At 41.6% G+C, this 16,278-nt stretch overlaps 1 protein-coding gene across 1 annotated transcript in view; it reads right to left on the bottom strand.

Moving 5' to 3' along the window:
• LOC309441430 (vesicle-associated membrane protein 2-like) overlaps positions 1-9,630 on the bottom strand; it is a 43,970-nt gene extending 34,340 nt beyond the window's left edge. Inside the window, exon 1 of the mRNA XM_082056101.1 lies at positions 9,497-9,630. Coding sequence (XP_081912227.1) covers positions 9,497-9,498 — 2 coding nt within the window. The 5' untranslated portion in view covers positions 9,499-9,630. The remainder of the gene's footprint in view (positions 1-9,496) is intronic.
• Between the last annotated feature and the right edge of the window lie 6,648 nt (positions 9,631-16,278).

The following is a 16,278-nucleotide window of genomic DNA, read 5'->3' as shown; positions in this document are numbered from 1 at the left end:
CTGATCATCAAATCATCATCAAATCAAGTCATCATCAAATCTCAGTCAGCTTTTGAAGTGTAGGAAACAATCAGATACCCAAAGCCTTCTGGAAGGGTGGTTTTGTCACACAGTGCACTTGTGACAGAAAACAAACAAAGCTATATTTGTACACAACTGTCCACTGCAAATATGAGTACTTGGCCAGAACCAGTCCTAGCAAATCAGGCCTGCAGCATCCACCACTCTCACCCTGTACAACAGATCATAGGTTACTCTGCCAGGGTTTTGCTTATTGGTGCTCACTGTGATGCCTATTTAGGAATCTTTGCATTTTTACCAATAGGCAGGTTTGATCCCACTCAGGATGTTTGGCAGCACAGAGCACCACGCCAATTACTTTAGCTGCTTGGTGATAGTACAAAGTGCTTTATGCCTTTCAGGGTTACATGACAGCTTTGTTTTTGCTGCTGTTGATTAAAGCTCTTTGTTTCTTTGCTTCCCTTCCCTTTCACCCACCTTAACTGTCACCATGGGTGACAGCTGTTGGGTGCAGATATTCTCTCTGGAAATGGATACTACTGGAGATACATGAAGGAAAGAGAAGGGGGACTGATTCTCTATCGGAGCTATCAGCAAGCCTAGCTAGAGTTCAGGAAGCTTTCCCACAGGTCAACCTAAAGAGTGTGTGTGAGAAAGAAAGAGGAAGAGAGATGTTTGTATCATTTTTTCAGTGTTGTTCAGGAGCAATAAGAAATGTCCAGTCTCAGAATTTCCCTCTTAAGTCCAAGATAGCACACAAAACATTATTCTATGTGACAGGCTGTGCCAACAGCTGGTGGATAACACAAGATCAGGTTTATGCTTTCAAGCAGCAGTGCCCTTTGCCTTACTGCAGCATGCTGTAATTAAGGCCCTGAGTAGGGCCAGATTCACTAGCATGATAAAAAGGAGCTATTTTTGTATGCGAATTCAAACGAACAAATGTCATTTCTAACCATTAACCTCATGAAGTAGATAACAAGTAGGTTTAGGGATAATTAATGATTTTCATAGTTTCTAGGAAAGCTTTACCAGGACTCATATATTTCTAAATTGCTGGCATATTGCCTGACTCAGGACCTCCGTGTCTAAAAGGGCAACTAGTGAATTACAACACACTCCACCTCCCACAGCCAGCACCCCAGCCTTTTTGTGGGTGCGGAGGATATGCTGAGAAGCCTATGGAGCCAATTCTCAAGTCCTTTCCTCCACAGATCCGCACTTGTCCTTGTTTAGGCAACTGTCTTTCAGTAGAGCTCAGTACTTTGGGTGCATTTCTCACTTCAAAGGTTCAGAGATTGATTCCCTCAAGAACTGCAGTTCACAAGGCTTACTGGAAAAGCTCACTCCTCACCTCTTCCCCAGGGGTACATGAAATCTAGACTGAGGAAGGAGATCTGAAGAAGCAGGGAAGATGCTGGGCTAAGAATCTGTCCTGCTTCTGACATCCCAAACACAAGAGGCGCCTGCTACCAGCATGGATGTAAGGAGCACCCTCTCCCACGAGTGCCCATAGAGCTGCTATACAGCTCCACAGACAAAGGATCCACCTCCTCGGCTGTGCCCTGAAGCAACACAGTCCTTTGTGCTAATTCAACAGCCACCATCTTGCTAGACAAATCGGGAATTAAACCCACCATTTCCAGAAGTTACAAACTGAGCTACAAAAGCCACAGCTCTGTAGCAGTGGGTCACAACTCCTGTCTTGGTCAGCACACCGCTCCTTGGTAACCTCACCTGCTACCAGCAATTCCTATTTCTTCCAGTCACTGCATGTGAAAGTCAGATTTGTTTCTCCTCTGTTACAAATCTGAATGCCCTAACTTGACATAAGTACGTATGGTTTTATTAAAATGAGCACTCTGCACTACTGAGACTACATTTACAGCGGAACAGAACAATAGTTTTTCCCGAACCACCAAGGTACTGCAAGACATGGTATAGAGAGATGGGAACAGACACCACACTAGGGAAGATTGCATTGAATATGAAAGATGAGAAAGCCTGCTTGCAGGGGACCTGGGTTTTGTTCTCTGTGGGAGGAATATGAACTTTAGCATTCAAGCCAAATTTAATAACGCATTCCAGTGACCTGCAGTTTGTTTTTAAACTCCCACATTTCCTCCCTTCCCAAACACCATATATTTTCCCCTTCTATTGCTGATATTTCTGCAACATCCACTACCAACAAGTTGAAGATGAAAGCTACCAAATTATCATGGATGAAACGTCAAAATCTTGAATGTCTGGGAAGCACACAAATTTTAGTTTAATTATCTTCAACATATTCAATTTTGTCTGGCCTTTTCAAACAGAATCACAGAAGTGCTGGGGTTGGAAGGACCCTCTGGAGATCCTCTAATCCAACTCTCTACTCAAAGCAGGGCCCACTAGATTAAGTTTCTTAGGGCACCATCCAGTCAGATCTTTTAATATCTCCAAAAATATTTTGCAAGCCATCTCTCCTGAACATGTGCTCTACAGTCCTTAGAGAAGTTATTTTAAACCAAATTTTGCAACTTAATTTCAAAGAATGCAAAGAAATCTTCTGATAATTTTGTAACATAACACATTTCCCTATATCTAGGAGGGGAAATAAGAAAATCATTTTCCCTACAATGACTGCATTTTCAATACTGCTCAATTTTTCAATTTCATTTTCCAATTAAAATTTTTAAACTTCAATATATAAATTCCCACCTGGATCTGGTGTGAACATCTTAAAAGAAAATCAGCATCTATCCAGTATCAGGCACTAGGTTCAGTACATTTATCACTGTGTATTTCCTCTTTTCAACTCTTTTCTCCACTTAAGGAGTTTTGTAAACTCTGTGGACACTTAGACACCAGCATAAGGACACCATTCAATGAAGCAGGACACATCACAGCCTCTGGTATATTCCCACCATCCAACAGTTCTGTTTCTGTCCCCAGCCTCTTGCAAAGGCTATCTCAATTCTGCATAGTATTGACAGGTTTCATAATAATAAAAACTCCAGTGAAGTTCACAGCACTAGCTCCTAAGAAGTACAAACTGTCAGCTGTTTGGTGCTTCCAAAACACAAGCAAACTACAGCTCTGATGTATAAATATGCAGTGACAGCACTTGATTCCAACACATTTACCAGTTTACATTTAGAAAGCGCTGCAATAGATGAGAACATACTTTAAAAAAATATCCTGAAACAATGTGGTTTTGATCTTCTAGAAGGTCATCATAGGAGAGTCCCTGTTTTCTAGAAGAGTTGTCTTTTGACCCTGTGATACTGACTCCAGCAGGTGTAATTTAACAACTGATATATTTCTTTCTCATTTACTCTGAAATAGAAATACTTTATTTTTTCTGCATATTTCTCATTAAATTTTTCATCTGAAGAGATCAAGGAACTTAATCAGGTAATTCACATAATTTGGTCAGGAAGCTTCCATTCTAATTATTCATCCAGTACATTAGCTACAGTATAATTGCAACTGACAAAACACTTACTTGCAAATGTACAGACAGATCTATTTCAGTGAGTTACTACTTTACACAGAAAAACATAAGGTTGTCATAACTGAGCAGTTTAAAAAAAAAAAAAACCCAGCTTGCAATCATTTGGTGGTTGTTCAGTGGATAATGGAAAAGTGTTTAGAGGGTTTAAGTAGAGACATCAGGGAAAAAGGAATTGCATCATCAAAAAACACCAGCCTAGTTAATTGCTGGTAATGGCTATGAACAATGACAGTAGAGAGTACTGAATGATGTAGGTGAGAGGATATTCTCTAAGTCATGATTGCTTAAAATGAGCAGTTCAGTCAATTTGAACTTATTTGGGACAGTCTGTACTGCTCCTTCTGGAGCACCATAAACATCTGTCTAAAGCTGCCAGTGAGAATCTTCCATGCATTCTGCATCCTACAAATGGTGGCAGAAGGGTGGTGGAAGGAAAGGGAGAACTGGTTTAATATTTTGCTCCCCTATCTGCAACCATGCCCGTTCACCCTGGGAGCATTTTGTGCACACACATGCACACAAACATGAGTTTTCCTGGTGCCCCACAGCCTAATTATTGATTCTTCAGGGAGACATTAATTATGTAAATAGCATCTAAAAAGTGGAAAGGCTTCTTTGGCAGACTGATTCAGCTTCCACTATAGCCACTTTAAGTGTCCTGTAAGTCACTCTACAGTTGAAACTATCTATGCAAAATGTCTTGAAGTCAACAGGAACAAGTTACTGCCAGTGCATAGCAGAATGAATCAGCCTGTCATGATCTAACCCCGGCCAGCAACTATGACCATGCAGCCGCTCACTCATACACCATCCCCTCCCCAAGTGGGATGGGGGAGAAAATTGACAGGGAAGGGAGAAACCTGTCAGTTGATATACCAAATTTAATAAGACAGCAAAAGAAAATTTTAAAACCTAACAATAATAACAATAATGCAATATATATAAATAAATTATACACAGTGCAAATGTTCATGAACACCTGTCCCATACAGCGGATCCCAGAAGAATGGAGATCCAGACAACAGTTCACGCTTGAACACGATCACGCTGAACAGCCAGTCTCAGAAAAGAGAAAGCAAAAAGGCAAAATGTAGAGCTGGAAAAGCCGGCTCCAGCTACATACAGAGCATGATGCTAATGGTAGGGAATATCTCATTGGCCAGCCTGAATGGAAATCTAGGTGCCGTTGTGTTATGCTCCCTCCTAGCTTCTATGTGCACCTGCAGCTGGAAAGTTGAAAAAGTTCTTGGTCTCCTTGGCAACAGCCAAAACATCAGTGAGTTCTCAAATTCTTTTCATACCAACTCCAAAACACAGCCTAGCTACTAGAAAGAAAAAAGTTAACTCTGTCCCAGGAAAGATTAACTCTTTCCCATGGGAAGTTTTGTGTGTGATCACATCATTGTCATACTAAGTCCAAAACAAAAGAATATGCTAGCTACTAAAAATATAAAAGATTCTAACTGCTATGAAGAAAATTAACTCAATTACAGCAAAACCAGCATGGAGTGCTAAGTCACAAGGAAAGGGACCACTGAACTAAATAGATTTGGGCTTCATCTACCTCATATTAGCCTGTTTTGAAGCATGTTTATCATGACAAATATTCATGTTGTCTGTACTTGTCACATATAATTCCCAGTTGCTCCCATTCTGGGATTATTTTCTTTGCTGAGATGTCAAGACACCATTCAGTTTGATCTCTACACTTTCAAACACTCACCACCCAAATATCTAAAAGGTTTGTGACCTAAGGGCCACCCTTACTTCAAATGTCAAATGAGTGTATCAGAAATAACACTTAATGTGAGCTGGATTCATTTATTTCTAATGCAATACATGAAGAAGATCCCTTCCTGCAAGATGTCACAAAAGAGCAAGTTAAGGGAAGCAAACAATGAACAGAACACATACATCCCTCTGTTGACGTCTGAAAGCAGCAAACTAAACAACAGCTCCTATTCCTAATGCCCTTACTTCAAGGCTCTTACTCAGAGCTGTGAGCCTTAAAACCAGCAAAAAAGAGTCAGAATAGAGCCATGCTGAAAACAGGATCCTTTCCTCTTGTCAACATCTTCTTCTCGTGTACACAGCCCTGCTCCACTGAGTAGAGTCTGGTTATTTTCACTATAAGCTACATTACATCCCATACATGAGAAGAACAACCCACTCCTTCACACCTATGCTTGTGTGAACCAATACTACAGGACCCTCAAACCATCAGTCTCTCTCGCTGACTGTAGAGGACAAGGGGGGGAAAGTCAGAAAATGTCAAGACTCAATCTAGCTTCTCTGGGTCTGAGGCAGCTGGTCACCAGATGTAAAATCCTGAGAGCTCCAGTAGACTCAAATCTTCCTGCCACCATGGATTTCTGAAGCTCTTTTGGAACATATTTCTAAGGGAACACAGACACTAACCAGCATGGAACAGCTACACCATTTAGAAAATTTACCCCTCCATTTCATGCTGGTTATACTTTCCTAGGACACACACTGGCTGTGTGCACTTTTGTAAGCCACTAAACTCCCTAGAAGCAGTGGATCAATACTAAATTGGTTTGTCTCCGCTGATCAGTACATGAGAAGAGCAGGGTAGGGGGGTTTTGCTGAGTTTCGTAAAATGTCCTCAAAAGGAGGACTAAGTATTGCTCTACTAACAGCAGGAGACCATAGCCACGCCATTCTTTTCAGAGAACCTGAATAGGCATTCAGCTGGAAAAGACTTCTTACAATTGGTGGAACCTTTTTAATCCCATCTGTCCCCTCCAGGAGGTACTCCTTCCAGCTCTAAAACAGGCAGAGGATTTTTTTTATTATTATTTTTTCAGACAGCTCTAACTGCTATCCAAGGAATGAGATAGAGCGAGGCAATTCTGCTCCAGGGACAGCCAGGTGCTTTGCTTTGCTGCGTGTCTCACAAAAGTTATACCCTGCAATAAAGCACATTTGTATTGGATTAATGTAATCAAAGGCACCCTGCTGTCTGGTCATTGACCTATCTGTAAACAACAGATGACATGATGCCATGAGCTTCTATTATATATAATTACCTATTGAGATATGACCATTGTAAAAGAAACAAAACCATATACTTCACGTGCTGCTGTTAGCCTATTTTCCAGAGAGGAATAAAGCCTATAAGTGCCTCAGCCTTGAGCACCATTTTCTTCTCCTCATCTCCCTTCACTCTTCCTTGTATCTCCTCCAAGTAAGTTTGTGTGCTCTCCATTATACCTAGAACAGCCTTCTCAGCTGCACTAGCGTGGTCCAGTCCTTCCCTGTTCTTGCTTAAGATCCCTCTTAGTTCTTTCTCCTTTCATTCAACCTCTTCATGTCACAGCTTCCTCTCCTCTGCCTGCACGAAGGTGAAAGATGTCTGTTATGTGGATGTATCTTACCTGCCCTGGACTGTACTCACTGCAATAAAAGACCATGGGGACAGACTCCCACCTGATGTAAATCAGTGCTGGTTTGCTGGCGTGATACACAATCATGAATCAGAGAGAAGACAATGAAAAAGGAACACTGTTCTCTGATGTCCAGTACAAGAGTAAGATCAGACAGAACCTGCTATCTGCTAGCTCAAAACCAACAGGAAGCGGCTTTCACACCCTGCATGGTCCAGCTGTGGAGGTCCTTGCCACAGGACACTGCAAAGGGAGCAACTGGATACCTTCCTGAAAGAACAGTAATGGAATACAAAGAACTCTCCTCAGATTCAGATACTCCCTGAGCCTTAAGTCACTGGAAACTGTGAAAGTATTCTGGGAATACCACTGCACACTCACTGTTTTCTTGTACTCCTTCCTGAGCACTCCCTGCAAGCTGCTCCAGGGCACAGCACACCAGGACAGGTGGAGGCGCCATTTGACCCAGTAAAGGAGTTCTTTACTGACACTAGTTCATACCAGCTGAAGACACAGCATTGTGTCTCACGTGCATGTCTTATACATGCATGAGAAGGGTCCACGTTTGCAATACTCTGTACGTGTAACAGCAGGAGAAGTAACACCTACAGAGTATTTTGTGCTCACTAGCAATTAGCTTTTATCATCCAGTGAAATACAACTGTAGCTGCTGCTACAAGTCAGTAGCTAATATACATTTATCTCTGTGTTCTTCAGTAACTCAGGAGCTACTGGGACATGATATTCACGCAGATGTTCAAGAAAAAGTTTTCATTACAATATCTAGCAATGAAACAAAAGCCAACTGACACTGCCAATGACAAGCTGCTTATTTGTCTTGGCTTTGTTTCGATTATCAAACTGAGAGTCTATACTGACAAAATTAACAAAAACTGCTTTCCCTTTTTTATTTCACATTTTTGTCAGAAATCTAATGCAAGTTCACTGCAGAAGAAGTATGATTGAGTTATATTAGCATCACCTTTCCTGCTTTATTTACAAATGCTCTCATGAATATCTATACACACAGGTTAAGTTAAATATTATCTGAGTTATAACTTAGTGTCTGAACAGCATAGATTGTATAATACTACAGTAGTAAACTCTTGTACTAATCATTGAAGAACAGCTCACATACAAATAAAAGTATTGGATGTCATCATCTGGATCTTGATTAAACACAACAGACACTTAAACTGGCTTTTACCAGATAGAGTTCAGTGTTCGTGTAAGAAATCTTTTTTTAGATAGCAATTATTTTACTTCCAAAGAGGTCCTTGCTTTAGAAACATCTTAGACAACAAAATCTTATTGTCTGAGTTTTTGTATAGAAAATAGCATGAAATCAAAAAGTCAACATTTCAGAATATGTGTTTGTAGAATCTATTTTGAAAACCTCTCATGAAGAACAGTAGCTTGTTGGAAATATTTTTAAAGTAATTTAATCACAGATTGCCAGGACTGCTTCCAGTCCTCATCTTGCCTGTATCAACCAAGCTCCGGTACTTCCAAGACCACCCAATAGCAGCAGATATTTGGTCCCATACACCACATGTGAGTGACTGAATGTTTTCAACATCGTCTCTGCTGTCCCTTAGGAGGCACAGGGAATGAGCAATGAATTGAGACAATAGTAGAATGATGCATTTAGCTACCTGAATTATTTTGTGAATGAACAAGGGTCTAATCAACTTCTACTTACCTCAGCACACTTCTGGTTTCAGAATTGACTTTGGGGGTTTCATCACTGCCTAGCAGAGAACGTTAATGCTTTCATGAATGCTGAATGTAAAGACTTGGAAGGGATATTTGAAGAGATGCAAACAAGAGGGAACAGATTGCTATCAAGCTCTGCTGACAGGAAGCCATTGGTACTGGAGATGGTGAGGCTGAATTGATCAGACAGCTAGTATTTGAGAGAGAACATTTCATTAAACAGTGAGAATAAACAGGACCCAGCAGCTGTGGATCAGCAGCACTGAGTGACTCAGACCTTCGAACAAACCTGGCTTGAACCTGTTGAGGATCTTGGCCCAGCATTTCCTTTTGAGTATTAATCCGAGTTAGAAATGTGTCAATAATCCTCTCCACTGCTGCCTGGCAGCTGGATAAACAGCAGTGAGAGCCCCATCTAAGTGCTCACAGGTTAATAGCAGTAGCAGACTTCGATGCTGCTTACTACGGACTCCGGCTGGCTGAATTACAAACGCCGAGCCCCACGCCCTGGAAATCCTTCCTCAGAGCCTGCAGCCGCACCGATGCCATCCACAAGGGCTACGGCTGCTTCAGACATTTTATTCCTGTTTCCATCCCTTCACCCCACCCCGCTGCACCTCCCACAGACACCAAACCGACACCGGATCGCCAAAGTTAATCCCCGCTCGGCTGCGGGAGCAACAGGATAAGACCCCGCTATTTCTCCAAAGTCTGCAGAGCAATTCTCCTGCCCCCACAGCGGCTGCGAAGTTTGCAGGGGCGGCCGGGCGTGGGACAGCGGCGTGGGACAGGGACATGGGACAGGGACATGGGCCGGGCGAGCGCCCCGGCTGCGCGGGGCTGCCCGGGTACTCACATGGCGTGCAGCCGAGCGGGTGCCGAGCGGCTCAGGGGCTGTTGCCTCCCTCTCCAGCAAAGATGGCTTTCCTGCTCTCCGCTCCTGCTGCAAGCAATCTCCTAGTGTTGTAGGCACTGTTGCTGAGATAGGAGGGGTAGGCACCAGCTACTGAGCATGCCTGTGCCTCACATCACAGAGTAGGAAGTAGAGGCAAGGCACGGAGGTACCCCCTCCCCACCCTCACGCCAGGCAGGAGAAAGTCCTGGAGTGACTAACGCAGATGGAGCCGCTCGTTCCTGCCCGCATCCGCCTCTTCCCCGTGCCGAGCTGGAAATGTCTCGCTGGGGTGTGGTTACCAGAGCTGGGTTCATTCCAGCCAGGGGGCTTAGAGGGTTTACTTAGATGAAAACCTTTGTGTATTTCTGTAACCACCTTCTTTCTCCCTCTCCTCTCTAGAAAGGAAAAGAAAAAAAGAAAAGAAAAAAAAAAAAAAACACGAGAGGTGTTGCGGTTTGATCTGTGCTGTCGTGGGTGAGTACTTACGAATGAAAAAAAGCAAGTTGTCAGGATTGTAATTCCTGCCCATAACAGAGGAAAAACAGAGGCAGATAAGCTGCTAGATCAACCATTGCTCCTTAAATGATTGTGTGTCTCAGGTGGAATACAGCCATTTCCAAGGCTCTACTCTCCTGGCGTTGACTTCTTGCAGCCTTACCTCATACTCAGCCTAGGGCCAGGCATCCAATCTTCCCTTTGAATCCCCTTCATTAACATGAGCACTTCTCTTGCACACCCCCCGCCCCTGTACAGAACAAAACTTCTTCTGAAACTGTACATGCTCCTTTGCATTTAAACTAAGGTCATGACATACTCTAAACAGAGGCCAAGGAAGAATGAAGTCTACACAGTCTGTTTTTCAAAAAGTGGGAACATTGCTGTCCCAAATGATACCTTATTTCATTTTACTTGTAAAAAGATACTCCACCAGTCAATGCCTTCACTATCTTTCTATCAATTTCAGTGACAGCTAGCACAAGCCTTCAAAAACAGGTGTCTACCCAAGTAAGGCAAGGGCTTACCCAGAACACAGAGGAGCTTTTATAAGTATCCAGGCCTCAGATCCTAGGGTGCTTCTTGAGGATAAAGTACATTGGCATAATCAGATCAAATCCATGTTTTCTGCATGTGGTAGCCAAATAAAAGATGAGTTGTTCCTCAAAGCATCAGGCAAAGGTGGAGGTACTACGGGTGAGAAAAGTGTCAGTCCCAATTTCTAAACTTGATATCAGCCACTTGAATATTTTAATGGAGAAAGAAAGTAACAGAGAATGTGACAACACCCACAGCAGTGGTACACAGCCCAGACATTAGGACACTTGGTTATTGTCTAAATCCAGGCTCAGATGCTATCACAGCCTGATTCAGATGCAAACCCCCAGCTATCAGCTCTGAAGGTGAACCAGCCCCTTGGGAAGGTGGAACGCCTTGGAGCAACTTAGTCACAGGATCCTCTCTTCCTTCTCCCTCTGCTGACTGAGCTTATTCACTGTGTTAAAGACTCATCATACCTACTGCCACTGGAGGGTGATTCTGTCTCTTCTACTGAAGCTAGTTATTTGCATGAATAAATAAATATCACTTAGGGCAGCATTTTGATCCTTAGTTTTCTACATTTGACCACATCACTAGGGGCTTTCTCACATATTGCACTCATAACAGCCTGGCCCTGGAAAACTTTTCCAGATGGAAGTAAGAAAAACTTCAAACTGGATTTTCTCTATTAAAAGCTGGAGTTTCAACCAATTGACATGCCCTGATGACAGAGGATTCCTGACTATCCATCCACAGACCATTTAGCTCAGCACTTCTCATCTGGAATTCCCCCATAACTTTTTCCTCCTGAGGACAGTTTGCTTTTCAGATATTCCAGATAAAGATATGTTTATATGATGCCCCTATAGCATACAGCCACACCAGCACCTACACATAGACTTAAGCTCAATATTGGGACCACCTGCTACCAAGTACATTACCTTCTTAGTCCTCAAACTCAAAACATGTTTGAATACTGAGGAAGTGAAAAGTTATGCATGGCTAGTGTGGCACAGAACTCGTGGGACAAAAGGACCCACTATCTAGACTTTCCTGCCCTTTTTATGGTATCATTTCACGTCCCTACTATATGGAGGGTGGGTCAAGTAACTATTTATGCTAGACCAAAGCTCCTAAGACTCAAAAAAATCATGGAAAACCCCAAAGCCAACATGAAACAGTTTTAATATACAAACTGTCAAGAGCACATGATACAGTGGTTATGCTGACTTCATGCCAGCTTTGTCCTGACTGAAGGAGAAAAGGAAATACCTACATAGGCATTAAGGTAAAACAGCAGCCAGACACTGCCTGCTTTAGCAGAAGTGTGCCAGCACAGGGACAGTGCTTCAAAGATTGTGAACGTGGTGCAGAATGGGCTTAAACTAGGTTGGTGTACTGCATCATATGGCCACAGCTTGCTTTGATCTGATATAGGTGAGCTCTCAAAACCAAATTAAATAACACCATTGGACTATTGCCTTACTTGCTAAAGCATAATTTCCTACCATCTAACGAAGGCATCACCATTCCAGTTCAAGAAGGCTAATGATACTGAAGAAAATCCCCAGCTAAACAGGGGGACATTTTCAATTAACCCTACATCCCTTTGGGATTACAGCTTGCCACTGAAGGCTACCAAAGCCTTTGGTGTAGGAAGAGATGCAGAGACACCCTGTGGTGGCAAAAATAATATGATCAGAATTTGTTCAAACAACTTAAGTTTTTTTTAGTTAAGACACAGAACTGGATCAGAAAAGCTGCATCCTGGGGACACAGAGAAATCTCTCCTAAGTTGCTAGTCATGTAATTTCCTCTCTTCAGACTTCCTTTCCTGTCTGGCCTCTTTTGTCCTGTGTGTTTGCATGACGGACCTTGCTGCAAAGATTTTTCTCTCTTGTTCTGTTTGGTTCTTTTATCCCAGGGGACATCAGCTGGGCCAGGGCTGCTGCAGTTGGAGGGATGTCTGTGGAAATACTCTGTTTCTGGAAAACAATTTCCTGTGTCTTTAACCTGTCAGACCTGGGTAGGGAAAACTATTGGTCTTGTTTGTAAATTGGTTTTGGATTTTGTTGTGGTTGTTTGTTTGGTTTGTTGTGTTTTTTTTTTGTTGTTGTTGTTGTTTTTTACCCATCCATAATTCATACTTTGTCCTGAAATCGTATTTATAAATATGAAGGTAGTTACAGAGGCACCAATTCACTGCTCAGGTAGTTCAGGAATGCAAGCAGAAAACAGCAAGCATCCGTGCAAATCAGTTTTGACATCTGAAGTCTTGCAAGTACTAGACCTTGCTTGTAATTAACTGGAGACAACCTACAGATACAACACTGAGGCTCCTGAAAATGGTGTTGCCTGACCTTCACCTGAAGGAAGCTTATTTTCTCCCAGATCTACAAGTATAATTCCTGTTTTAAAGACTCATTATGTACTTACTCTATTGGTTTACAGACTCACCACATAATTAAGTAAATCTCGGGGCTACCCACAGTAACACTTCTACTGTTTGCTTTGGCTTACAAAACAAAAAAAACCCACTATTGCTCTTGGTATGTAAGAAAGGTGAGGGCAATTAATTAGTATACTGCAAGCAATGGTAGTCAAGTTGCACAAGATTTAAGCGGAGAAGCAAGGCAAAAAAAATGAATTATTTAAATGCTGAGTGTTAAAGTCTTCTGATCTGGCAACACATTTAACCATATAGTTAAAATATAGGAAATTTTCCTCCTACATCATTAGAATTAATTACACTGCAAACTCAACATAGCCAGACAACCTCATCTTTAAAGAAGATAAATTAAATACTATACATGTCCAAAATATTTATTTTTTTTTTTAAATTGACTAAAAGGCTTTAGAAAATACCCCTTCTGTGTATCTCCAGTGCTTTGTCACCAATTTCCACATACTTACCTCTGTACTTTCAATGTTCCATTTTCCTTTCTTGATCTTTTAGACAAGTGGAATTAGTACTGAAATATCCTGCAGTGAGAAACCTTTGAAGCTCACTTCTCAGAGGTACAGCAAATTCTTGCCTCCCCCATTGCTGAGTTTATTACCCACAGATAATAAACTCCGCTCAGCAAAGCTTCACCTCAGCACCACCACATGCCTAAACTCAGTCTTGAACTTGCAGATTATTTTGTCACAAGTTAAAAACTGAATGGAAGTCTATAATTGTGAGATGTGTAATTTTCTTTCATTCACAACTTTTATTCATTCCTTAATAGCATAGTAATTCTTTAGCGACAGTTTCCTCTTACAGCTCAATGAACTGTTTGTGATTTCTTTCATAAATAATCTTTTCTGCCATTTCTGTGGGTGAAACAGGTCCAGCTTACCTAAGTTCTGTTTAAAAGCTGAGTGTTTCATTACCAAGCACGAGTAGCAAGGTGTGTCACTCTTTGTTCCTTCAAGGTATTTCTAGTTGCTTGCTTAATGTATGTCAACATATAATTTTGGTAAATAATTATAAAACAATGAAAAACCCTTTCAGGGAGCGATCCTGCAAAGCATTTGCACAGTGAGCCCTTAGTACCTGTGTATCTCCTACTGTAAGAACTGGGTAAGGAGAACTATCCTTAAAAGGCAGTTAAGGTGCGAGGGACACACACAGAGATGAAGAATAAAATCATGAAGATGCTTAGTTCAAAATGGTTGTCAATTTTGCTTTTAAGCCTACAAACTTTGTGTGACTTGTTTTAGACAACTGATGGAAAATATTTTGAACAGACAAGCTCTTCCAATTATTAGGAGGGGGTGAACGTGACCTTCCAAGTCAAGCAACCAAAAGTTAATGCAATTACTAAGTACCAAATGTAGAGCAGAGCAACTAATTCAATCAGGGAGGCCAAAGGGATAATTCTTGGAGACAAAGCAATGCAACGCGGAAATGCAGACTAATCAACTGCTTTATCAAAAGAAAAAGGAAACAATTTCCAAGCCTTGACTAAAATCCCCAGTTGGTTCTTCATCTTTTCGGGGTTCTGGTTTTTGCTTTGCAGTGTTTGTTCCATCTCACATTTGTTTCACTGCTGCTGTTGTCTGCAGAAAACTATTTCATTGGCTCCCGGTTCTTTGCTTTTAGCAAACAAGCCGCCTTCTCTCTTGGTTTTCAGCAACTAGCCCTATCATGAAAGAGAGCATGTAGAGGGAAATATTTATTACATTAGATGTCCAAGCCTACTTTCCATAATTATGTGGAATAGTGGTTGAGTAAGAATATCCAGTTGCCTTGTGCCTGCAGGATTTTTCAAAGCAGGTCTTTGCTCAATTTGATGGAGAGCAGCTTCTCACTGATCTTAACTAAACCCGCATAACCAGGACACTTACAGGTTTGTAGAGCAACGGATCCAGACATCACCAGGTGCAACGCAGTAAGGGAGAGACTTTCGAAAAGCTACTCAGACTTCTGCTTTCATCTAAGCAGGTGTTTTGTTATGACAGATAAAATGAGCTGGCACAAAGGAAAGAAGGAACTCGCAGAAGAAACTACAGGAGATGGGAAGCACAGCCGAAAGAAGCGAGAGCGGCTATTTAAGAAAAGATTTTCTGGATTGAGCCTCTTCTCTGGGTCTCCTAAGAATAAACTGTAAGTACATCCAAGATTATATAAATTTTCTAAGTATTTCCAGCGCACCTTGCAAAAGAGGCACAGGCACCTTTGTTACCTTTGCTATATTAACTGTTTCACAAACAAGGAAACAGTTATGGGCTAATTAAACAACATGACAAGAAAGTCACAGCCAGAAGTAAGTATGAAATGAAGGTCTCCAAACCTTGTGTGTCTGCATGTTTATATTACATCCATTTCCCTGTGCTTCCACCCACCCAGCAAGAGAGACTAAACCGGGCAGCACCCCTACCAGTTGTGATGACCCAGAACGCTGTCTCTGGGAATAATATCGCTTCAGCTTTTGTTGCATTGATTTCTATAGCTCCAGGTTGTAATGGACAGTGGCAATGTACTGGCAGCAGCCAAAATCACTGTTCAAAATTAGTGTTACTAAGTTTCTTGAATCAGAGCACAGTTATTGCTTATGTTTCTATAACATGCCTCTATGCTTACTACTTTTCAGAGAAAATAAAATAATAATTTAAAAAAAGGACAAGCAATGCAAAACTATTCATTTTTTAACCAAAGAGGCACAAATGAGTTTGAGCTTACTGCTTTGTGCATGTGTTAGCTTTGAGTTATTGTCATCGGTCTTACAGTACTTGAAATTCTCCTGGTCTTTATACTTGACATTATTCATCCTTAACATGAGGCAAACTTAGTGGATGCATCATGCTATGATCAGGAGTAGCTTCCAAAAAGTGTCTTTTCTCATCCATTACAAGAGCTGTTTTCTATACAAATCTCCTAAAAAGAGCCTGTCTTTGATAATTATGAAATTACTGTCTTAGCAGGAAGTGCATGCAAGTCCAGCAATTACTCAGCTAACTACATTAAGCTTGATAGCCACAGCAGCTGGTTACAAGCTCGACATAAGATTAAAATACACTACCCAGAAATGATTCATTTTGCTGCACCGCTGAGGAACTGAACTGGAAACATAGTCAAACATCCAAGGAGTTAGTGAATTAGCTGTGAATTTTCTGTTGTTCAGAATTTCACTGAAACTTGCATTCTCAAGGCAGACAAATGCAACGGAATCAGTAAAATCATGCTTTCTGGGCCTTGATCCTCATTTGTAAGTGATGAATAC

The sequence above is a fragment of the Streptopelia decaocto genome (genome assembly GCF_964273445.1).
Source record: "Streptopelia decaocto genome assembly, chromosome: 6".
NCBI lineage: Eukaryota > Metazoa > Chordata > Aves > Columbiformes > Columbidae > Streptopelia > Streptopelia decaocto.
Note: the sequence above shows the minus strand (reverse complement) of the source record. Positions and strands in the feature narration are given on the sequence as shown.